This window comes from Rhipicephalus sanguineus, chromosome 3, assembly GCF_013339695.2.
Source record: "Rhipicephalus sanguineus isolate Rsan-2018 chromosome 3, BIME_Rsan_1.4, whole genome shotgun sequence".
Taxonomy (NCBI): Eukaryota; Metazoa; Arthropoda; class Arachnida; order Ixodida; family Ixodidae; genus Rhipicephalus; species Rhipicephalus sanguineus.
The window spans coordinates 2,243,853-2,268,746 of NC_051178.1; the positions used below are offsets into that span (position 1 = coordinate 2,243,853).

The window sequence follows — 24,894 nt, forward strand, 5'->3', positions numbered from 1 at the left end:
TTCGTCCACTTTACTTTCTTCATATTTATATTCTAATTACTAGAAATAACACCCCCTATACTTTCCTTGGCATTATTGTCTGTTAGTTATTATTATTATTATTGTGTCTAACAAAGAAAAACGAGCCCTTAAAAGTCGCCTTGTTTCCTTCATTCATAGCGAGGGTCTCGTTCTGGCAGACTTGATGCCTTCAGGTAGTACGCGAGGAATTATTGGTCAGCTGCCCGCTCGTAAAAAGATCACGTGTTACGTGACGCCAACAGGCAGAAAAAGAGTGTTGCACACTCGCCGCCATCGCTGCGACCGGCGCTGACTAACACTCCTAGGTTTAAAATGTACATATATACCCCATAATGCGCGCGATAAAGACCGCCGCCGTAGCTCAGTTGTAGAGCATCAGACGCGTTATTCCAAGATCGCAGGTTGGGTCCCTGTCCGCGGCAAGTTACCTTTTCGTCCACTTTATTTTCTTAACATTAATATTCCAATTTCTAGAAATAACACCCCCTATACTTTCCTTGGCATTACTGTCTGTTAGGTCTCGTTAATATTGTGCCTAATAAAGAAAAACGGAGTCACCTTGTTTCCTACGGTTTAAAGAGTATTCTGAACTTACAAAGGTGATATCCAAGCCGGTGGGTGGAAGAAGGTCGTCAATGGTACCCAAGTCCTTGGCAAAGCGATTTTGGATTCTGCCTGCAAAACGGAGTTTCGAGGTGTTCACGTTACTTACGACTATACTAGCTGCAAACGCATCCGAACATAGAACGAAACCAGGACATGCTGAATTCACCTTAGTATATCCGCAGACACAAGGATAACATGTCTTCTCCGCTTACCTTCTTTTGATCGTGGTTTAAATTCGATAGGAAGCGTTATCATAACGGAGACGTGTGTTGCTTTTGCGTCAATAGCTTCAGCGCAATGCAAGTCTGAATGACACGTGGCTTACGATTTTTAACCGGAGCTGTTTGTGCCGGTCGTAATCTGTCTAGAGCTCACAAAAAGCTCCGCGTTGCGATGACGTAACCGCGCATTGCCTAGCAACCGCTTGCACAGCTGTGCATCTGCTTCGCTAGCCCGTACACGTCCGTACTCGTCCGAGTGTCTGGACACTGCGCGCAACCTCTCGGTCACGCCAGACGTGACGTCTCGGCCAATTGCGCATGCGCTCTTTCGTTCCCTATAAGGCCGTAGGACCGGCGCTCCAGAAGCAGACATGGGAAGCCCGAAGAAGGTTCGCAATGCAGATGAGGGAGCCGCTTACCGGGAAGCGCAGCGCACTCCCAAGCGAGACTACCGGACTCGAGCTATTTAAAGTAGTGCGCGGCGTAGTGCGAGCGAAACGTCGAGAGGCGACTGTGCTCGACTCCATTGGAACGTGGCATCACAAGTCATTATTTCGTATTGCTTAGCATCATTTGACATCACGTCGTATCACCTGGCATCCCTTTGCATTACCTAGCATCATTTCCGTAGCCGCTAGCATCATTTCTTGGTGAAAATTAAGCGCGATGCACGGGACAAAAGAAGGGGCAAACAGGACGAAGCGCTACTAATAACTGTGAACATTTATGGAAAACATAGCCGCAGCTAGACAATGTGCGCATGTGGGCAATGCTTCCTATGAAATGCACCAAAACCAACACCAAACAGAGCCAGGCGCGAGATACAACCCCGTGACGACAGTAACACCTGGAAAATGAAAACCAGAACGACCGAATGAAAAGTGGCACGTCGGTACACAGTTGAATAGCTAAAACCGGGTAAACAAGATTTAGAGACTGGAAGCTAAAAAGAAGATACGACTAAAGATATCGAAAGGAACCTTTCGCTTAAAAGGGGCCATTAATGAAACGCACTTCTTTAAATAATAAAGCAACTGAAGCAACACCACGCACGTGTCGGGTCCACAACCTTCAATCAACGCGGCTTCCAAGATTTCACGTTCCAGTTTCGTATCGCCGTGACCTATTACTGCCGTATTCTTGAACCTTGGGAAACAACCACAATCTTTCGTGTGTAAAGCAAAGTTCGAATCTTCTCCTTACTTTAAGCACCTGTAGTGCTGTTGTAACCGTTGATTAAGGCACTGACCGGCCTGACGCAAGTAAACACGGCCGCAGCTTAATGGCATATTGTACACGACCGAATCTGTGCATTCGACATACTGATACTCGTGTTAGGTGGTGCAGTGGTTACTTGTTCGGGTGTGTGCCACGCGTTTGCATAGTTTTGCTAATTTGCATGGAGCGGAGAAAACAAGACCGACCCCATGCTTAGCGGCGACCTTTTTCAAGTTATGTGACAAAATGTGCACATATGGGACCACCTCGTACGCACCCCTAATCAGAGGAACGCCTACACCTGCCGCGTCCTGTGCCATGGCTAGTGGTACAGGACGGGGGTAAGATGCCTGTTGCAAACGTGCGGTTTGGAGACTGAAGCTTTCTCTTTAATTGTGTGGGCATGACTTTACAAGGGCTGACCGGAGCCATAATTTTGCGATAAACCTTTTCATGACCTTGGAATGTGAGGAATCAAAGGGTAGTACGGCTTTTTTTTCGTTCTTGGCATGTAAGCCCAGCAGATGTGGGCATGGTGATTAAAGGATGGCCGAAGGTCTAAAAATAGAATGGACTCGTCTTGTTGTACTTCGAACGTGAATTTCAACGAGAAAGAGCACTTTTCAAACACTTTCACGGTGGACGTAGCCAGTAGCGGTGGACGTGTCTGTGGAGCTACATCTAAAATGACAAAAAAATTGTCCCGTCCATCGCGCCTAATTTTCACCAAGTATGCTCGATCACGAACTGGCCCTCACCTCAAGTCTGCTAAAATAGCATCACTTTGTATGGCCAGGTCGAGCCAGGAACCAATCAGCTCCGCCGTGTTTTTAGCCTTGCGTCGCTAGTGCAAGCTACGCCCCGTTTTTTTTTAAGGCGAAAGGTGTAATCAGATCACAACAGTGCACTAGTTATCCGCCGCCGCGGACGGTGTCCGTAGCCACTATCTCGCGATGAGAAATTATGAAATAAAAAATATTCAGGATCAGGTAGCATTCGAGCCCGGGCCCCCTGCGTGGCAGTCGTGTATTCTACCACCGAGCCAAACTGGTGCTTGAAATTCCGTTGCAAAAAGGAGCTTCAACCGAAACCACTCACGTTCGTCTCGCACATAGGCTCCGCCAGCCTCATGGCACTCACCATATGGAGACTATTCCGCCAGTGGACAAAGCTACCATATCATGCCGCAAGTGAAGATGACCATTTACAGGTAAGCAACGTAAAGTGGTGTCACGCTGCGGATGTCTTCTGTCCGATATTACCTGCTTAGGTCAATTTGGTAGTCCACATCGTCGTTCATTATTAACAAAAACTAAAGACCCAGGCTTCATTGACATGAGAAGCAGTACATGCAAAAAAAAACAACGCCAGGCCTGCGGATTTGCACGAATCCGGAAGACCTGACCGCTGATGTGAAGACAGTTCGGGAGGACCTTTCGACGTGCGGTTATCCGCCAGCGTTCATCAACGCGGTGGAACATCGTTTGTCTATTGGCTCCCAGCCTGCCACTGCCATTCAGAAGAAAGGCGCTTCTGTTCCTTACGTGCCCGGGATAAGCGAGACCTTATCACGCGTCTTGCGTAGATACGACGTAAAAGTTGCCCACGTGGCTATACGCAAGTTAAGGCAAGCACTTGTAAGTGGGAAGGACAAGCTACCGAAGGAAGCCTTTCCTGGTGTTGTATACAAAATTCCTTGTGCGGATTGCGATAGCGTTTATATCGAGGAAACCGGCAACTTTATACAGCGCATGCGCCAGCATTAGAACTGTGTCGAAAAGAAGAAAGTGGCGTCTATTGCACTGGCTGAGCATGCAGCTATGACTGAACACACCATTGACTGGACAAACGCGAATATCGTCGGGAAGGAAAGAAATTGGTAGTGACGCCTGTATCTCGAATCGCTCGAGATACAATCTACAAGGCAGACACTGAATCGCAATGATGGAAACCTTCCCTCGTCCTAAGAGCGGTGCTTGCGTCACGTGCTGAAACCTATATAGGACACATTGTTAGTTGTTTGGCCTCATGTGAACAAGGCTTCCGTATGGAAGCCGAACTGTCGTTTTCTTTTAAGCTTTTATTTGTTCGGTGTACTTCGTTCCCTTCATCATGTTTCTTCCCGAGCAGACGGGTTTCCGTCGAATTCTCGATTTCATCAACCTTCATCGGGCATATGGCCAACGTATATTCACCGACATTCGCCGTGTTGTTTCCCTGACATCCCAAGTGGATGCTTTTAAATCTCACCTGGATTTCGACCTCGCTTGCAAGAAACATGGACTCATTCCTCGTTCGCTGCACCTTAACAGGCCTGTACCTTCCAGGTTTGGCTTTAGTGTCGTCGCGAAAACCGAAAGACTTTTACTTCAAGCAAGAGTACACAATTGCCGTGAAAACATCCGGAGACTTGAGAATGAGACGTTTGTTGCTCGGCGTCACCTTGACTTCCACTGCCCGGAGGATTTTGCAAGCATCCAGATTTACGCCAATCACCAAGCCAAGGTGCGGTCACTCGAAGCCGAAGATGCACTCAAAGTCAAGCTTGCCAGACTTTCGGAGTCAACCAAGCCACATCGCCCTCAAGGCTCGACAGTGGCGGTACATAATCTTTCTACGCACAGGCTTGATCCTGCCGAAGCCTCTGTTCTGGAGCTCGGCTTGAACTTCAATGCTGGACCAGCCTCAGACGTTAGAAAGGTGATCTGTGCTGCCGAACACGCTGTGAACCAAGTTCATCAGTCGCACCGGGATGAAGCCCAAACGCGCGATGTCGGGGTTCTGTCTCCGTTGCGCCACAGAAGGTTTCCTTCTCCGCTTTCTACTGATAAACGCAGTGCTATGAAACGGCTTCATGAAAATGCTGCCATCGTCATTCTCCCAGCGGACAAAGGGAATGCTACGGTAGTTCTGGACACTTCCGTCTACAAAAGAAAAAATGCTGGATTTGCTTCAAGACCAGGACACTTACGTGCGAGTCAATCGTGACCCTACGTTATAGGTGCAGAAGGAACTACAGAAGCTCCTTTCGGGCGTATTTCACTTTGTTTCGCCTGAGCAAAAAATCACAGCATATCCACGGAGTGAATGATGATGAGTGGGAGAAGCTGCGGAGGTTCATCGGTAAACCGTGAATCTTCCGTGAATTCTGCCCAGTACATCATCACCGACGTGAGATCGGGCGTGTTTATACTAAAGGTTCGATGAGTTATGACGACTTGCAGCTCACTTTAATTTTACATGTACGCTGTGAATTTTCATTGTTTAGAAAACCATTGCTTTAGAAAAATCTGGCGTCTTTTGTTAAGCAGCTGGCGTCTTTTCGTTTTGCTTTAGAAACATCTGGCGTTCTTTTGTTTTGCTTTTACAAAACAGCTGGCGTCTTTCGTTGGTTTATTTCATCAATCAACGGCGTTTTGAACAAAATTTTTATTGTTTAATCACGCACAGGAGAAATGTCACCAGGCGCTACCTTGGAGGTAAACAATGGTTGCTAATGGGAATGAGAGACAGAAGAAATCGGCTTTTAGCTAACACTTACACTTCTACTTCTACTAACGTTTCCTACTGGAACATGCCAATGGCTGCTAATGGGGAATGAGAGACAGAAGAATTCGGCTTTTAGTTAACGCGCACGCTGCGAATTTTTTATTGTTCAACAACGCACAGGAAAAATCTCCCACCGGCACCACCTTGGAGGTCAAAGCGTAAGACTTGTTACGGACTAGGACTACGACTACTACTACTACTACGACGACGACGACTACGAGGGACGAACGGGTGCCGCCTTAAGGAGCTTCGCCCCTAAAATGTCTGTATTCCTCGCTTCCCTGCCACAATAATTTGCCCCCTGCGCTTTATGGCCTACCAAAAATTCATAAACCGGATGTCCCACTCCGGCCCATTGTTGACTTCACTCGTTCCCCCTTGCACAAACTTTCTGGCTACCATCACAAAATTTCATCACCCCTCGTGTGAAACGGCAACACTCACGTACGCAACTGCGCTCATTTCGTTAAAAAAGTGAAGTGTTTGGTCCTCGAAGAAGACGAGGTGAGGGTTTCATTCGATGTGGTTTCCCTGTTCACTTCCATTCCCATGACCTCGCTGTTCAATCGTGTGCTGCTTCTCTTGACGCTGATCCACATCTAGCGGAAAGGACGCCTTTTGATGTCCCCCCTTTGAGGAAGCTACTCAGTTTTTTGCCTTTCCAACACCTACTTCTGTTTCGATAAGGTCATCTACGACCAAGTTCAGGGTGCACCTATGGGTGCTTCTATCTCGGTTACTGCGGCGAACCTCATAATGGAGTGGCAGGAAAATCGCGCTCTCGCTTCTATCAGCCCTTGTCCAAGAAATTTCGTACGCAATGTTGACTGTTTTTGTGTCATCAAGCGCTCTGCATTGGAAATATTCACGGTACATCTAAACAATCAAACAGAGTCCATTCAGTTCACCGTGGAATTGGAAGCTGACCAGAGGCTACCTTTTTGGATGTCCACGTTAAAAGGAACAATGGGGTGCTATCTTTCAGCGTGTACAGGAAAGGCACGCATACTGTCAGGTACCTGAACGTCAGGTCTATTCACCCTGACACCCACAAAAGGTCGGTAGTTGCCTCATTGTTAGGTCATGCGAATCGCTTTTGCACGAATTCGAAGACCTGACCGCCGATGTGAAGACAGTTCTGGAGGACCTTTCGACGTGCGGTTATCCGCCAGCGTTCATCAACGCGGTGGAACATCGTTTGTCTATTGGCTCCCAGCCTGCCACTGCCAGTCAGAAGAAAGGCGCTCCTGTTCCATGCGTGCCCGGGATAAGCGAGACCTTATCACGCGTCTTGCGTAGATACGACGTAGAAGTTGCCCACGTGGCAATACGCAATTTAAGGCAAGCACTTGTAAGTGGGAAGGACAAGCTACCGAAGGAAGCCTTTCCTGGTGTTGTATACAAAATCCCTTGTGCGGATTGCGATAGCGTTTATATCGAGAAAACCGGCAACTTTATACAGCGCATGCGCCAGCATTAGAACTGTGTCGAAAAGAAGAAAGTGGCGTCTATTGCGCTGGCCGAGCATGCAGCTATGACTGAACACACCATTGACTGGACAAACGCGAATATCGTCGGGAGGGAAAGAAATTGGTAGTGACGCCTGTATCTCGAATCGCTCGAGATACAATCTACAAGGCAGACACTGAATCGCAATGATGGAAACATTCCCTCGTCCTACGCGCGGTGCTTGCGTCACGTGCTGAAACCTATATAGGACACATTAATAGTTGTTTGGCCTCATTGTGAACAAGGCTTCCGTATGGAAGCCGAACTGTCGTTTTCTTTTAAGCTTTCATTTGGTCGGTCTACGTTCTCTTCATCATGTTTCTTCCCGACCAGACGGTTTCGGTCGAACTCTTGATTTCAATTCACATTGTGTGACACCCGGTCCTTTTTCATCTCCCACAACGGTATATAACATACATTAACGTGAGAAAGAGAGAGAGGGGGATCTTTGTTGACACCTTGAGGCAATGAATCATTGAGGCCTTATGGGCTTCCTTGGCAGCCAATGGAAGAAAGAACGCAAGATTGGGCTTGGTGGTGGTACATGGTGAAACTTATAGCGCACAAAAAAACACGCACAAAGAAAGTGACGACTGGACGATGTGCTTACTTCCAACAGAATGTTCATTCAACAGAGATGGAACATATACGTTGAACAGTGCGCGCAGGCGCTGAGAGTCCTGGCGGTGCTGACAAAGCAAAATGAAATGCAATGAAACCTTGGGACCAGCAGAAGGCTGATTAAAGCAAGGACTGACTTCTGGCCTTGTTTGTACGACATATCTGCAGTGTTTAGCGCCTGTGTACGTGTTCTCCCTTCTTGTCCCGTCTTCATAATTCTGCGCTAGACACTTCAGAGCTGATTAAAGCACTTTGTTAAGCTGTTTATTGGACAGCACTCGGCGACAATGAGCTATGGCGACAGTCAAGGCAAAACCACGGGCTCCGAGCGCGAGCGCGAACGGCGTTTAGAGGAGGACGACCCATTGGAGCCGCTGGAGAGCGCAACCGTTAAACAGTACCAACTGCTTCACCACAATTACGCCGGGTACGAAAAGGGGAGCCGTCCGGCGACCTAACAGCTCGCCACTATGAGTGGGTCATAGTAGGCCTTGAGGCGCTCCACGTTGACTATGTCGCGCCCTCGACGGCGCATGTCCGAAGCTGGTTCGATGGGTTCGATCAGGTAGTTGACCGGGGATGTTTGCTCGACGACCCGGTAGGGGCCTTCGTATTTTGGCAGTAGTTTTGACGAGCCATACGAGCGCTCCGGGGAGGAACGTGGACTCAGAAGTGGTGGTGCCACCGCGAAAGCTCTTCTGTCGCTCTTGTTTGTGCGTTGTAAAGGACTTTGCTAGCTCGCGCACTCTTCAGCAAGCCTGGCTGTGTCAGAAATTGGCGCACAACCAGATGGATCCGGCTTGTAGGGTAGTATCGTGTCAATAGTGTGCGACGGGTGCCTTCCGTACAACAGGAAGAACGGTGAAAAACCAGAAGTGCTTTGAGGGGCGGTATTATAGGCGTAGGTGACGATGGGCAGAAGGCATCCCAATTTGTGTGATCGGCGGCGACGTACATTGAGAGCATGTCGCCGAGCGTGCGGTTAAAGCGTTCGGTTAGGCCATTCGTCTGCGGGTGGTAAACAGTAGTTTTGCGGTGAACAGCATGGCACTCTTTGAGAATGGCTTCGACGACCTCCGACAAGAAGACACGGCCTCGACCGCTGAGAAGCTCCTGGGGTGGACCGTGACGCAGCATGAATCGGTGTAGCAGGAAAGAGGCAACATCGCGCGCTGTAGTCGCTGGGAGGGCTGCGGTTTCGGCGTATCGCGTTAGATGGTCGACAGCGACGATGGCCCAACGGTTACCAGCCGACGTCAGAGGAAGTGGTCCATACGAATCGATGCCCACGCGCCCAAACGGACGGTTAGGGCAAGGTAATGGTTGTAGACCGACTGGTGACACGTGCGTTGAAGGTTTTCGGCGTTGGCAATCGAGGCAGGAGCGGACGAATTTCTGCCCGTAGCGGTACATCCCTCGCCAGAAGTATCGTTGTAGAATGCGTTGGTAAGTTTTGCATACCCCAGAGTGCGCGCATTGCGGATCAGAGTGGAAGGACTCGCATATTTCAGCACGCAGACTTCGGGGTATTACAAGTAGCCACTGGCGGCCGTCGGCGTTGTAACTGTGTCGGTGCAGTAGGTCGTCACAAACGGCGAAATGGTGGGCTTGACGACGCAGCGCGCGAGTGATTGGTGTTGCCGACGGATCAGTGAGCAAGTTTATCAGCGAGGCGATCCATTTATCCTTGCGCTGCTCGGTAGTGATGGTGTGAACATCGATAGAAGAAACAGCAATGTGAGATACTGTGCATGAGGCATTGTCGTCAGGCAAGGGGGAGCGCGAGAGGGCGTCGGCGTCAGCATGCTGGCGTCCGTTGCGGTACAGCACGCGGACGTCGTAGTCTTGCAGGCGAAGTGCCCAGCGGGCGAGACAGCCTGAGGGATCCTTCAATGACGACAGCCAGCATAGTGCATGATGATCGGTGACGACATCAATTGGGCGACCATAGAAACAAGGTAGAAATGCTGTAAGAGCCCAGATGATCGCCAGGCACTTTTTTCCTGACGGTGTAATTGGTCTCGGCTCTAGTAAGCGCACGACTTGCGTATGCTACGACATATTCGGGGAACCCTGGTTTGCGCTGCGCAAGAACAGCGCCGAGGCCTACACCACTCGCGTCGTGATTACCTCCGTTGGGGCCGTAGGGTCGTAGTGACGTAGTATGGGAGGAGACGTCAATAAACGACGGAGCTTGGCGAACGCGTCTTCGCATTCGGACGACCACGAATGTAGGGGCCCGTTACTCCCAAGGAGCTTCGTCAGCGGCAATATGATGGTGGCAAAGTTGCGTATGAAACGTCGAAAATATGAGCACAGTCCGACGAAACTGCGCAGTTCTTTGACGGACGTGGGTTTGGGAAATTCGGCCATGGCCCGAAGCTTGGCCGGATCGGGAAGGATTCCGTCCTTGGACACGACGTAGCCTAGGATTGTCAGCTGCCGTGCTGCAAATCGGCACTTCTTCAGATTCAGTTGGATGCCGGCGTTGCTCAAACGCGTCAGAACATGCCGCAGACGTTGAAGATGCGTGGAGAAGTCAGGAGCGAAAACGACGACGTCGTCCAGGTAACACAAGCACGTGTGCCATTTCAAGTTGCGCAGAACGGTGTCCATCATGCGCTCGAAGGTCGCGGGCGCATTGCACAGACCAAACGGCATGACGTTGAACTCGTACAAGCCGTCGGGCGTGACAAAGGCAGTCTTCGGTCGAGCATCATCAGCCATATGTACTTGCCAGTACCCCGAGCGCAAATCGAGAGATGAAAAGTATTCTGCTCCTTGGAGGCTGTCAATCGCGTCGTCGATTCCCGGCAGCGGATAAACATCCTTCCGAGTGATCTTGTTGAGCCTTCGGTAGTCCACACAGAACCGCACAGAACCGTCCTTCTTGGCAACGAGAACAACAGGAGACGCCCATGGGCTGTCCGAGGGTCGAATAACGTCGCATCGAAGCATATCGTCGACTTGTTCATTAATTACCCGACGTTCTGTGGGAGACACGCGATATGGACGTTGCCGCAGTGGTGGTTGGGCGCCAGTGTCGATGCGATGCGTAACAGCGGACGTGCGGCCGAAAGAAGTTTGCCCGACATCGAAAGAAGAACGAAATTCTTCCAACAGGCACAGAAGCTGGGAACGCTGGACCGACGTAAGGTTGTCAGCAATGGCGGGACCAAATACATCCGCGGGTGTTGAAGCAGACGGGGAACGGCACTGATGGTGCGGGAACTGGTGCAGTGCGAGTCATCGGATGCGTCCAGAACTGGTGCGTCTTCGAGGGGCTCCATTCTGCCGAGACATTTCCCTTGCACGAACGTAACAATGTGCGGGGATGGGTTGGTAACAAAAATAGCGGTGCTACCCTGAGTGACTTGCACGGTCGCGAAAAGTACCAGCAACCCTTTCCTAGTGCAAACGCGGTCAGATGGCGAAAGGAGTGCAATGGTGTCGCAGAGACCGGCGCAGTAAACTGGCACGGCCGTCGACGAGTTTGGGGGAACTATGGTATCGTCTTTGACGAGGATCTTGGTGAATGCCGATGGTCTGTCTGCCGGCGTCAAATGTGAGAACGGTGAGAGTTCGAGGGCGGCTGGTGCGCAGTAAATTATGGCGTCGTGGCGGGAAAGAAAATCCCATCCCAGGATGACGTCGTGGGAGCATGCAGCAATTATGATGAACTCGACGTCGTACAGAACGTCCTGAATGACGACGCGAGAAGTGCGTACTGCTGTAGGTATAATGCTCTGGGAGCTGGCGGTACGGAGGGATATCCCAGAAAGTGGCGTCGTCACTTTTAGGAGTAAGCGGCTAAGTTTTGCGTCCATAACGGATACGGTGGCTCCAGTGTCGATAAGGGCAGATGCGGGAACACCGTCCACAAACACGTCTATGACATTCGATGGACTTGGCTGAGGGCTTTTACAGTTCGATAGCGTCGCAGCCCTTGCCTCGTGGACTGCGACGACTAGTTTTCCTGCTCTCGTGCGACAGATCGTGGCCGCATGGGTGACAGTGAGCGACGTCGTGGAGACGGAGAGCGGCGAGTGGATGGAGCTGGGCGTGACGTCGGTGACATAGGCGGGTCGTAGAATGCACGGCTGGACTGGTGGTGACGCGACTCGAGGCGGCTGCACGCGATGACAGTAACGCGCCACGTGACCGGTATAACCGCATGCAAAGCAGATGGGCCGATTGTCGTGTGTGCGCCATCGGTTCGCCGGGGCAGGTCCCGCCCATGTCGCAGGATGCGATTGACGGGGCGGCTGCTGAAACGACTGCATGGTGGGTTGCAGTCGGGGCCTAGGGATGACGGCAGAATACGGAGCCGGCACGCCCGCTTCAAAGGACGGAGGTCTAGCGGCGGCTTCGGCGTAACTCAATAGAGCAGCCGCAGGGATTGCCTGGTGCGTCCTGGTGACAACTTGAGCGTAACTCTGTGGCGCAGGAGTCGGAGGTTGCTGGTGGTACTCAGGCATCACCTCGGCAATTTCCTGCTCAATTGCTCGTCGGAGGGGAGGAAGAAGGGTCGTCGACGACTGTTGAATGTGCGGCGGGTGGGCGAAGGCCAGGAGAGAGAACTGGCGTGCGATTTCCTCGCGAACGAATGCCTTCACTTCTGCCAGCAGCGTGGCCTGGTCAGGTATGGCCGCCAAGCCAGCAAGCTCTTCATCGCGTGATGGAGAGCGACGGGTCATCGAACGTTGCCGGCGGAGCTCCTCGTAGCTCAGGCACAGTGTTATGACATCGGCCACGGTGGAAGGGTTTTTAGTGAGCAACATGGCGAAGGTATCGTCGTCAATGCCCTTCATAATGTTCGGGATCTTGTCAGACTCGGACATGGTGCCGTTGGCTTTCTTACACAAGTCCAGGACATCTTCGATATAACTGGTGAAAGATTCACCGGCCTGCTGAGCTCGTTCGCGTAAGCGCTGTTCTGCTTGCAGCTTACGAACTGCAGGGCGGCCAAAAACGTTGATGACGGCGGACTTGAAATCCGACCAAGTCGCAAAATCGGACGCGTGGTTGTTGTACCACAAGCTTGCTACTCCCGCGAGGTAGAAGACCAAGTTGCTCAACTTGCCTCCTTCGTCCCATTTTTTGGGTACGCTCACGCGCTCGTAAATTGCGAGCCAGTCCTCCACGTCGGTGCCATCGGCGTCAGTGAAGATAGGTGGATCGCGGATGCGTGGGACACCGGGACATGTGGTCGGTGTGGGAGGCGGCGTCTGCTGAGCGGCGTCTTGAGGCATGGTAGGTGGCAGAGTACGCGAACGAAGTTCCAGGGGCATCGAATGGGAGCACAGCACTCTCCACCAATTTGTTAAGCTGTTTATTGGACAGCACTCGGCGACAATGAGCTATGGCGACAGTCAAGGCAAAAGCACGGGCTCCGAGCGCGAGCGCGAGCGGCGTTTAGAAGAGGACGACCTACTAGGAGCATCTGGAGAGCGCAACCGTTAAACAGTACCAACTGCTTCGCCACAACTTGAAAAATATACATTGACACCTGCGGAGCAATGCCACTGCGTTTTGTTCAAGAATGCAACCTCTTTTTCCGTTAGGTCAATAGATGCTGTGCTGATACAAGAAGCTCCCGCTTTCGCGATTTCCACTGCCTCAGTAACCTCGCGGGTTGTCATATTGTTGCTAATGCCGATGCAATTATAGAGTGAAGGTTCACAACCTCAGGCTCTCCAATGCTGACTAAGATGACCGGCTGCTATATTCCGAGAACTGTTAAAATGCTCACGAAGTCTGTTATTTAGGCACCTGCCGGTTTGTCCGACATATTTCTTTCGAGATGACAGTGGCAAAGAGTACGCGACGCCCTTTCGACACGAAACGAAATGATTTCGGCGTTTAATGACGCATGAATAGCTGACCTTTTTTTAGCTCGCTTTACAAATCCTCGAAAGTTTGTTCGGTGCGGAAAGAACCACCCGTATGTCCGCCTTGCTGGCCGCCTTCTTCAGATGGTGTGATATGTCGTCTATATATGGGATAACAGATACGTTGCTGGTTGATGTGATCATTGGTATCACCTGGGGATTTGTGCATGTTCCTTTTGACTGTCCTTAAAAGTGCTTCAGCTACTGAAGTGATGACATGCTTGGGGTAGCCCGCTGTGATGAAATGATTTGTTTGGGCGAGAAAGCTGGCCTGACGTGCGCGCAAGCGGAATTTATTTAAAGCATTTCTTAGGGTATGTTTTGTGATCCCCGTTTAACGAGCTTGGAACGGCCTGATGAGAAAGGAAAAAGAGGCTTGCTACCGCGTCGCTCGTTTAGCCAGCAGATGTGATCAAGTGTGAACGCGAGCTTTAGGTCACGAAACCTTAGGGAGTGTTTCACTGGTGCTTCATGTGTGATAAGCAGCGGATTTAAACACTGAGTGAACATTTGAAGAGTACTAGCCTATGGGAGAGCACGCGCGCCCAGTTCCTTTCCTTAAGGCAGGCGCGATCGCGAACTGACGGCGGGAGCCAAGGGACCACTAGGAGGGGAGCACCGTCGCCCTTTCCGGACAACCCCTTCTTTCCCCTCACTCCTCGCGCCAATCCTCGCATCCCGGCTCGCGGGAAAGGGAACTCGCCCTGCGAGAGAAACAACCCTCGCGGTGGGGAGGGACACGGGAGGTGAATAAAACAACCGAGCAGACGGGGAGACGGTCTCTCGTGCCCTGCTGACCTGCGAGGTAACACCTCACCGCCCCAAGTTTCCGCGAGCCGATCATCGACCGAAGGTGTAAGCGTTACCCTTCGTTTTCTACGAGAGCGGACTATCCCTCTACGCGACATTTACGCGTTATTGCTAGCGTAGCAATAAAGAGTGTTGTTTGTTGTGCTAGCCTGTTGCCTTATTCGCCCGAACCCGTCGTAGCTGCGATGACGCGCGCTACGGGAAGGGGACGCTGACACGCGCACGGTACGACTATTTGCGGCTGGGACCGGAGCTAGGCTTCTGCACCAGCCGTGCATAGAGCGGACCCCTTCATCTGGCGCCCAGCGTTAACGAATTTGGCAACGCGGCTAGTTTTGTGGACGCGAGCGACTACCGACTCTCCGTCAACGTAGGACAACGGGCATGTCTGAATTGCAGGATTTGTTCATGTTGTCTGATGTCGCGTCGCAGAATGTCGATCCTATGGCTAACGCGGGGGCATTGTTTGGACTCTCAGACAGCGTAAATTTTGGTTGTTTCACGGGCGACAACCAAGGTGTTGCAGCGACCGCGTTAGGAGGGATTAGGCCTACGACGGAGAGCGCCACGCCGGGCGCCCCGTCACCTCGCGACGCGAACAGCGAGATGCCGCCACATGTTGCTTCGGCACAAGCCGCAGATGTGGTCGCGTTTTCGGGCAATAGTGTGTCCTCGACCGAGGTACTCTTGCAGAATGCGCTGTCACTTATGCAGATCTTCGCCAGCGCATTGCAAAACACAGCGCAGCCTCCTTCGCAAAGTGCGGGACCACGTGTCAAGGTAGACATGCCTACCTACAGTGGCTAGCACGACTGCAGGAGCGCAAATGAGTATCTCGACCGATTGCTCTACTATCAGCAGACAATGGGGCTTCCCGACGCCGAACTTCTCGCGCGTGTGGTCCCGGTGTCGCTGACAGAGCAAGCGGCCCGATGGTTTTGACTGACCGAACATCGCGCCCGCACGGTAGAAGAGTTCCGCGAGCGCTTCCGTGAAGAATTCCTTCCGGCGAATTATGAGTGGAATGGCGTTTGAGGAGGGAGTTGGAGCTACGCACCCAGCATCCGGACGAACCCTTGCTGGAGTACGTACGGACGATGGACGAACTTTATCGCCTTGCTAACCCTCTCGCCACCAACGCGGAGAAAGTCGAGCGCGTTACACGGCAAGCGCACCCGACTTTTGCGGCGCACTTCAGGGGATGCAAGTTCGCAGACCTAGAAGGGCTCGCCGCCGAGGCGAAGCGCATACAAGGGGACATCCTCGCGGCGCGAGCGCATCGCCCGCCTCCACCCGCAGCGCAGTCACTCGAGCCTCGCTGCGCGTGGAACGGTGGCGCGGTCGATTCAGAGGCGTTTAGGGGTAACGCGTCAGCTTCGTTTGCTGATGAGCACGTACCGCGCGGTTGGGAACTGTCAGACCGCGCTTTGGACCCCTACGCTTACGCGCTTCGTACGGCCCGTGCTGCGCCTGCACGTGACGTTCCCCGGCAGGAGCACGTGGTCGAGATGAGCCCAGACGAGCGGCGCAACGCGGAGCGAGGCCCGCCGGATTGCGGCGACGAGCGCCCGGGCCGGCGTGGTTTCCGCGGTCCTTGCTACCGGTGCGGCACACCAGGGCACATCGCCCGCGCATGCGGCCGCACGCCAGGTCAGGAGCGAACACGCGGTTCGGGAAACGGACGACAGCGCCGGTGAACCACGTCGGGCACCGCGCGGCGATCAGTAGTCCTACCGATGCGCTCGGATCACTAGCACCTACAGTCTGTCGCGCAGGTGATGCCGTAGACTCGCCCGCACCGTCAATCGAGTTAACAATATCTCGAAAGAAGTCTGTAGCACTTTTGGATACTGGGGCAAGCGCTTCATTATTTGGGGACGAGGTGTTGCACCATCTCTGCGAGAACAATATCCGCTTGAGACATAGCAACACCACCTTCCGCCTTGCTTCGGGCACAGCACAATCGAGCGGTGCGGCTAGACTTGTGATCCGCTGGGAAAGACGCGTGAGGCGACAACGCTTTGTCCATCTTCCCGCTTTGTCAATGCCTCTAATCCTGGGTCGAGGCTTTCTCGCCAAGTAAGGTATTGTCATTGACATTGCAAGAGGGGGTTACCGAGAGCGCGACGGAGACGCGCTAAAGCTTTTCTCTAAACCACCCGCATTGACAACGGCATGCCAATCGCAGGGAGCAGCGCGAGTGAGAGAGGAGGAAAGCGCGCGGAGTAAGCGAATAACCCCGCCAGAACAATGTGCCACGATACAGGGAAGGTCAGTGCACACGCTTTTGGCAGAAGCACACAGCATGTCAGAATGGGAAAGGGTGCAGCTGTCGTCGCTGTTGTACGAGTACGACGCGATTTTCACTGACCGCCCTGGCCGCACTACGCTGGTCAAGCACACAATTGGCATGGGTGACGCACGACCCTGGAAATGCAATCCCCGACCGATTAGCTTGGCTAAGTGGAAAGCACTTCACGCCGCCTTGGACGAACTCATCGACACAGGCGTAGTCGAAAGGTCTAACAGCCAATGGGGTTTCCCGGTTGTTCTAGTTCCAAAGAAGGATGATACTTATCGCCTTTGTGTAGACTACCGCAGGCTGAATGAGGTTATGAAGAAGGACGTATACCCTCTTCCATCCATTTCATCGTTAGTATCCAACCTAGGCGGGGCGAAGTACTTTACGACGCTCGATGCTAGTCGTGGATATTTTCAGGTCGAAATGGACGCGCGGGACAGAGAGAAGTCAGCTTTCACATGCCACAGGGGACTTTTTCAATTCAGGAGAATGTCTTTTGGCTTGGTGGGGGCTCCCGCTACTTATCAGAAGTTAATGGACCAAGTTCTGGGAGATACAAAGTGGCAGCACGCCCTCGCATATCTAGACGACATAGTGGTTTACTCGAAAACGTTCGATGAGCACTGCCGCCACTTAAGAGACGTTCTAGAAAGGCGGAGGTCTGCGGGCATCATTCTGAACCCGAACAAAGCTCAGATAGCGGCGACCCGAATAACATTGTTGGGATTCACGCTTGACGAGGGTCGCATTTTGCCGAATAAGGGTAAGCTTGAAGCGATAGTCAGCTATCCGTCGCCGAAGGACATCGGCGAGCTGAGGCGCTTTCTGGGGATGGCGAACTTCTATCGCCAATTCCTTCCAGACTGCGCGGCAGTGCAGGCCCCTTTGACAAAGCTCTTGCGGAACGGCGAGCGTTGGGCTTGGTGTCAAGAGCAGGAGGCCGCACTGCGTCGCCTCACTAAGTTGCTGGCTAACACGGCTGGACTGCAGCTACCCGATTTTAACAGGGAGTTTGTGATTCAAACAGACGCAAGAGACCTGGGGTTAGGAGCAATTTTGCTTCAGGAGCATGGTGGTGCCCTTCGACCGATTGCGTTCGCCAGCCATTCGTTGACGCCGGCGGAGAGGAACTACTCGGTAACGGAGAAATAGTGTCTCGCGATAGTTTTCGATCTCCGTAAGTTTGACTATTACATCGACGGAGTGGCGTTTGTTATTGAGACGGACCACATGGCGCTCACGTGGTTGAGGCGCTTGAACGAACCAAGTGGCCGCCTGGCTCGTTGGGCATTGCTTCTGCAGCGTTACGACTTCACCATACGCTACCTGAAGGGCAAGAACAATGTCGCGGCCGACGCACTATCGCGTGCTCTAGTCCGTCACGAGACTGACCCGGAAAGGACTGAGAGCGAGACATTTGAAGTAGCGCTAACGGAAACAGTTGAACAAACATCAGTTCAAGGCACCAGCGTGAACCAAGTAGAGGTGGTTGTTAGCGCGGGGATTGTTTTCAGCAGAAGGGAGCTGTTAGAAGCTCAGAAGAAAGATCCATTTTGTCGAAAGGTGTTCGACGGGCTCCGGGAGCCGCGTGGCGAGGCCACCGCGCACACGGGGGCAGCTGGTATTGCTGTCGGTGCGGAGCGCTCGGCAACAGCTGGTAATGCTGTGAGCGCACTGGATTCTTATCTGCTGGATTCTGACGGCGTCCTGCTGAGGTACATCCCATCCGACGATGACAAAAGTGAGTCATTCAAGGTCGTGATACCGCGCAAGTTGAGAGGAGCACTGCTTCGCTACCTTCATGACTCGTGCATTGCTGGGCATGCGAGTGGCCCTAAGACTTATGCTAAGTTGTGTCGCCTCGCTACCTGGCCAGGTATGAAGCGGGATGTGATTCACGTTACGCCCGTTCATGGCACGTGTGCAAAAGCGTCAAGCCCCGAGGCGGACGACCGTCCGGCCTCATGCAGCCGATCAACAGTCAGACTCCTTGGCAAATCGCGGCATGTGAGGCAATGGGACCGTACCCCACAACTCCTAGCAGAAACAAATTCTTGCTGGTGATCACGGATCACTTCACTAAGTGGGTAGAACTTTTCCCCCTTAGAAAGCTGACGGCTCGAGTGATCTTGGATAAGTTGATGGAGGTTTTCACCAGGTTTGGTTTCACTGAGCAGTTGATAACAGACAACGCGTCTTCTTTTACTTCGAAGGTGTTTGTTGACACGTGCGCCGCGCTTGGCATTAAGCAAAGAAAACAACCACCTACCATGCTCAGTCGAACCGCACGGAACGAGTCAATCGCAACATGAAGCACATGCTTGTCGCGTTCTCTGAAAGGCACAAGGACTGGGATACCTACCTTCCAGAGATCGGGTTTGCGTTGCGAGCGACTGTGAACCGCTCGACTGGGTATGCGCCTTCTTTCCTAAACCTGGGTAGAAAACTGCCGAATCCGATGGAGATGGTACTCGCGGATCGCAGTGGAGTGCCAGTGGCGTCATCAGCACGAGCTGAATACGCAGCGCAGTTGCGCGAGAAGCTAGCGGAAGTTTTACGTAAAGCACGCAGTAATCTCGGCACTGCTAGGGCACATCAGAAGGCGCAGTACGACCGCTCGCATCGGAACACACACTACGAAGTGGGCGATCTGGTGCTGAGACGCCATCATGTTCTTAGCGACGCTAGCAAACAGTTTGCAGCCTCGCTGGCACCGAAATGGTCCGGGCCGTACCGAGTGCGAGAGAAGGCTTCCTCGCTTGTTTATCGGCTCGCGAACATGAAAGGCAAAGCGAGCGGCGGATCAGTGCACGTATGCGACTTGAAACGCTACATTTCACGGGAGGAGCATGGGGATGACTATCAGTCCCCCTCCGAGCCGCAGGCGGCGGCTGAGAACGTTCGAAACCGAGTGAAAAGCCCTGAGCCGCGGTACTTCTTGCGAAACAGGCGGAGACAACTCTGCATGTTGGATAAGCAAAAGGGCAATAGGTGCCGCCGGGACGGCTCGGAGAGGAGACCGCCTCCTCACGGCGAGCCCACACCCACATTACATCGTCGTTGTCGCAGCCCCACCACCACCGGCAAACATCGCCATGGACGCCTGACTGGAGGTCGACTGGTACATCCCACCACCACTTCCACGCTACCCCATCGCCCCACCACCCGGCCTCCACACAAGAGTCCCAAAGACCAATGCCAACCCAACTGGGAGAGCCAGCTGCCTCGGGGCCGCAGCCACCGGGACGTGCCAGGGTTTTGTGGACACCCCGTTGGCCTATGCTCCCTCAAGGCCATGGCGCAGGCTGCCGAAAACCCCGAGCCCCACCAGACCGGAGTAGCCCGAACCATGCTGGAGAGGCCGCCTGGAACGAAGCACTCTGTTAACTCGCTCCTCTCAATCACCACCGTCGACCAGAGAGGCGGGGCCGAAGGAGGCGCGGTCCGGACCACGTGGCGGGAAGAGCAGGCCAGACCTACCGCAGCAGTGACGGCGGAGGCGACGACCGGGGAAGCCATGACGCAAGTGGACACGGCAGCGAAGACCGCAACGAGGCCGGTGGTGGCTACTTCGGAGGCAGCGGCGTCGCCAGTGGGGGCACCGGCGACACCCACGGCAGAGGGCCGACCGTAGGAGGGCACAGACCTGGACCGATCCGTTCTAGCCTTCCTCGATGAGGAATAAGAACATATCAACTGGGATCACGCTTGCATCTATGCCACAGAAACAAATTACACCATCTCCTGCTAAAGGGGACCATGAGGCGATGAGAAGCCGGAGCACTTGCACGATCGCCTTCCGTTGGCGTTCGTTGGGCATGCTACCGACCTCGGCTATGCTACCAACCTCGTGTCGTGGAACGCGAAGAGGAACACTACGCACGTCGTGTCGTCCCTCTGGCCTGGCCGTTAACTCTCAGAGGGCGAGCGCTGAACGCGGTCGACAGGCGCGCGAGAGGGGGGCAGCGTAGGAGAGGAAAGAGAGGGGGAGGGGACGCGCATGGGCTGGTAGTCATCGCGGCGCTGCGCAGGAGAGAATTTCGCCATCTCGAGCCCACATTTCAGAGGAGTCAACCGAAGTAAGCGCTGGACTGAACGCGCGCACCACTCTACCACTTGAAGGAGAGGAGACTAGAGGAGGATAGTAGCGCATGCGCCACGAGAACACAAGCGAGAAGGCAGGAGAAGCGCAAGCACCTGCTGGTAGAGAAGTGGAGAGAGTAACGCGCAGCTGTTGGAGAGAGGGAAGGAGGAGAGTTGCGCATGCGTAGTGTGTGTGCGGACTACCAGGCCGCGGTACATACCCCCGAGCAAGAGATTCTTCGCATCTGAAATTTATTTCCGCGATTGCACATGGAATCTTTCGCCATGCAGACTACGGCGCATACACTCAACAGGAATATCGGGACTCTCCCCCTCCCCCCGTGTATGCGCGATGTCTGCAACACGTGATGACACGTGCATGAGAAGAGCGCACTACGCCGTTTGCTGACATTGTGAACAAACAAAACTCCCGTGTGGGGTGTCGAAACGTCTTTTTTTATGTTTTGTGTATTTTACCTTAGTCGGCGTCTTGTTTATATTGCATCATGTTTGGCCCCGACCAGACGGGATTCCGTCGGACACTTGACTACAAACAGTGCGGGTGTTTCAGTTGAAGGGTTCCTGGAACTATTGTCCTTTTACCTGAAGTCTACCTTCTCTTCTTTGGAAGGTGACGTTTATTTCCAAAAACATGGTGTATGCATCGGTTCGCCAATAGCTGCCACTGTGAGTGACTTATTTCTTGCAAAAAAGGACAGAGGCAATAATTGCAAGCTCAGTGGCTCCGTTGTTGTAAAAATTCTGAGGTATGTTGATGACTGTTGGGTTGTACTGGGGGGCTCCAGGGAAGACTTCGACAATGGCTCGTTCCAGACAGGTATGGCTAAGACTCTTCAAATGTTCACTAAGTGTTTTAATCCATTGCTAATCACACAAGAAGCACCAATGAAAGACTCTGAGGTTTCTTTACCTAGAGCTCACGTTCACACTTGACCACATCTGCTGGCTAAACGAGCCACGCGGTAGCAAGCCTCTCCTTCCTTTCTCATCAGGCCATTCTAATCTCGGTAAACGAGTGATCACCAAACATACCCTAAGAAATGCTTTAAATAAATTCCGCTTGCGCGTATGTCAGGCCAGCTTTCTCGCCCAAACAAATCGTTTGATCACAGCGGGCTACCCCAAGCATGTCATCGCTTCAGTAGCTGAAGCACTTTTAAGGACAGTCAAAATGAACATGTACAAATCCCCAGGTGATACCAATGATCACATGAACAAGCAACGCATCTCTGTTATCCCACATATACAGGACGTATCAGACCGTCTCAAGAAGGCAGCCAGCAAGGCCGACATACGGGTGGTTTTCTCCGCACCGAACAAACTTTCGAGGCTTTGTAAGGCAAGCTACGAAAAGGTCAGCTAATCATGGGTCACCAAACATCGAAATCCTTTCCTTTCCTGTTGAAAAGGCGTCGTGTACTCTTTCCCACTGTCATGGGGAAACAAATATATCGGACACACCGGCAGGTGCCTAAATAACAGACTTCGTGAGCATTTTAACAGTTCTCGGAATATAGCAGCCGGTCATCTTAGTCAGCATTGCAGAGCCTGTGGTTGTGAACCTTCACTTGATAATTGCATCGTCACCGGCACTCGCAACAATAAGACAACCCGCGAGATTAATGAGGCAGTGGAGATCGCGAAAGCGGGAGCTTGTTGTATCAGCATAGCATCTATTGACCTAACGGAAAAGAGTTTGCATTCTTAAACAAAACGCAGTATCGTGGCTCGGCACGTGTCAATGTGTAGTTTTCAAGTGTTTTAATCAGCCTTCTGCTCGTCCCAAGTTTTCATTGCATTTGATTTTGCTTTGTCAGCCCCGCCAGGACTCTCAGCGCCTGCGCGCACTGTTCAACGTATATGTTCTGCCTTTGTTGAATAAACATTCTGTTGGAAGTAAGCGCATCCTCCAGTCGTCACTTTTTTTGTCCGTGTCTTTTTTGTGCGCCATCAGTTTCTAATGCAAGTCAATACAAGTGCACTTGCGAGGAACCCACCACGCCTTAAATCACAACTTTTGCGAAGTAGGGAAGCAGCCACTGAACCATTCTTCGTCGTTCTGCGGAGAACCGTCGCACCCGCTAAGCACCTAGTAAGGCATTATGTGCACTTTATTGATGCTGTGCCTGAAGATGAATTATGGCCGAGCCCTTTGTAATCGGTTTGAAGCATTCAACAGCCCACTCATTGCGCAATTCGCATTGTGTGACGCCTCGTTACAGAATTCGCTTTGTGTGACGCCTGGTTGTTATTTTAGTCTTCTACCACGCTATATCACTTTGGAACATTATTCAATTTTGCTCGTGCGAAAAGTCCTCGATGAATCGATATACATAAATAAGTCATTATGTTTACAGTTACATCACTTCATTAGCTAGCCGGAAATACCATTTTATCGAGTGCATCGCAAAAACGTCCTTTAAAAAAATTATTGTTTGATGCCATTTTGCTCAGTTGGAGCAAAAATACAGACTCACAAATAAGTGGGAAAATTTTTGGCAACAGAAATAAACGAGCAGAACGAGTTGCGAACTTCAAGGAAAACGTGGAAAGTTTTTGAGTCATATTTGTGATGGTTGGAAAACCACTGGATGATTTGGCATGGAATGACCCAGGTGGTGACATGAAAATCATGACATGCATCTCATGCACGACATGACTTGCATAGCACGCTCACAGTAAGCTCACGGTCGTTTCACTTGCTTGATACACACACAAATTGCTATTGCGCGAAGTGAGTGTATGACGAACACAAAATACAGGTGACTAACACTCCCATGTTTGCATGCACATAAATACACATTAAAGTTGACAAGACGACTACCGCCGCTGTAGCTCGATTGGTAGAGCATTGGGCACGTTATGTGAAGGTTGCAGGTTCGGTCCCTGCCGGCAGCAAGTTGTCTTTTCGTGCACTTCCTTCACATCTACATCACAAGTACTACATTACACTTAAAGGACTGTCCACCCCTCGGCACCGCATTCGCCAGCCTGCCTGCGGACGGCGGGGGAACCACGCGAGCACGGCGTCAGGCGCCACTCAAAAAAGAAAAGAAAGTGAAAAAAAGAAAGACGCCTTGGGCGAACAGAAGCGCGACTGACTTCACAAAATATTCGAACCATGACTGTGAGTTTTCTTTCGTAAAAGGCCATGCCAGTATTCATCGATGCTGAAGGCACATCGCGGCACGGGTTCTACATTGAAAAATGGGTTCTATATTGAAGTTCTTTTGCCTTCAGGTTCCACTTCAAAGCGTTCGTGTTGGTTGTCATGTCACATTGCAACGCAGAACACCTACACATAACTGAAAAAAAACGCAAGGTTCTCTTCTGTGCAACACGTCCCGTGTTCGTTCCAGTTGCACGTTTGGCATGAGTGAGACCCCTACAATTGGTTACACAACGCAGGCGTAGCAGTGCTGTGAACCCAACGTGTTGTGGCGCTGGAACACACCAAGTTTTCCACTCGACTGCGGTGGTTTTTAAGGCTGACTAAAGAGACCTTAAAAGGATGTGGTAACAATACTTCTTTTTGCAGTTTGCGCGCTCTAAACGACAATTAGAGTAATCGTTTTAGTAATAAAGAAAACGTAACAACCAGCAAACACTGCATGTGGTTCTAGCTTTCGACTGTAACCGGCACAGTCATTGTAATCGCGTGCGATAACCAGTGTTGCGAGCGTCCCTACGCCATTTGAAGGGCGTAGATCGGAAAATTTCGTTTTAAGATTTTCTACTACGTTTTCAGAGTAACCGCTGTAAGGGTAGACACTTCAGACGGTATGCCCTCTATTGCGGCATAAAGCATGGTAGACAGTGCCTTTACAAACAGTACAATTATTGTCCCCTATACTTTCCTTGGCTTCATTATCTGCTGATTTTCTTGAAGGTTGTGTTAAATGACAGGCGGTAACAGGAAAATCGTGACATGGGCTTCATGTACGGCATGATTTACATGCCACGCGCAGGGTTCGCTCGCGGCCGTTTCGCTGGCATAATGTAACCAAAGCTAGTATCGCGACGTGACTGTATTACGAACCTA

At 52.0% G+C, this 24,894-nt stretch overlaps 1 protein-coding gene across 2 annotated transcripts in view; it reads right to left on the reverse strand.

Annotated features, from left to right (window-relative positions):
- LOC119386408 (ATP-binding cassette subfamily C member 4) overlaps positions 1 to 24,894 on the reverse strand; it is a 1,176,877-nt gene that overhangs the window by 278,045 nt on the left and 873,938 nt on the right. For both annotated transcript variants that reach the window (XM_037653719.2, XM_049414333.1), the window contains one exon: positions 617 to 696. In XM_037653719.2, the coding sequence (XP_037509647.1) occupies positions 617 to 696 (80 nt within the window). The remainder of the gene's footprint in view (positions 1 to 616; positions 697 to 24,894) is intronic.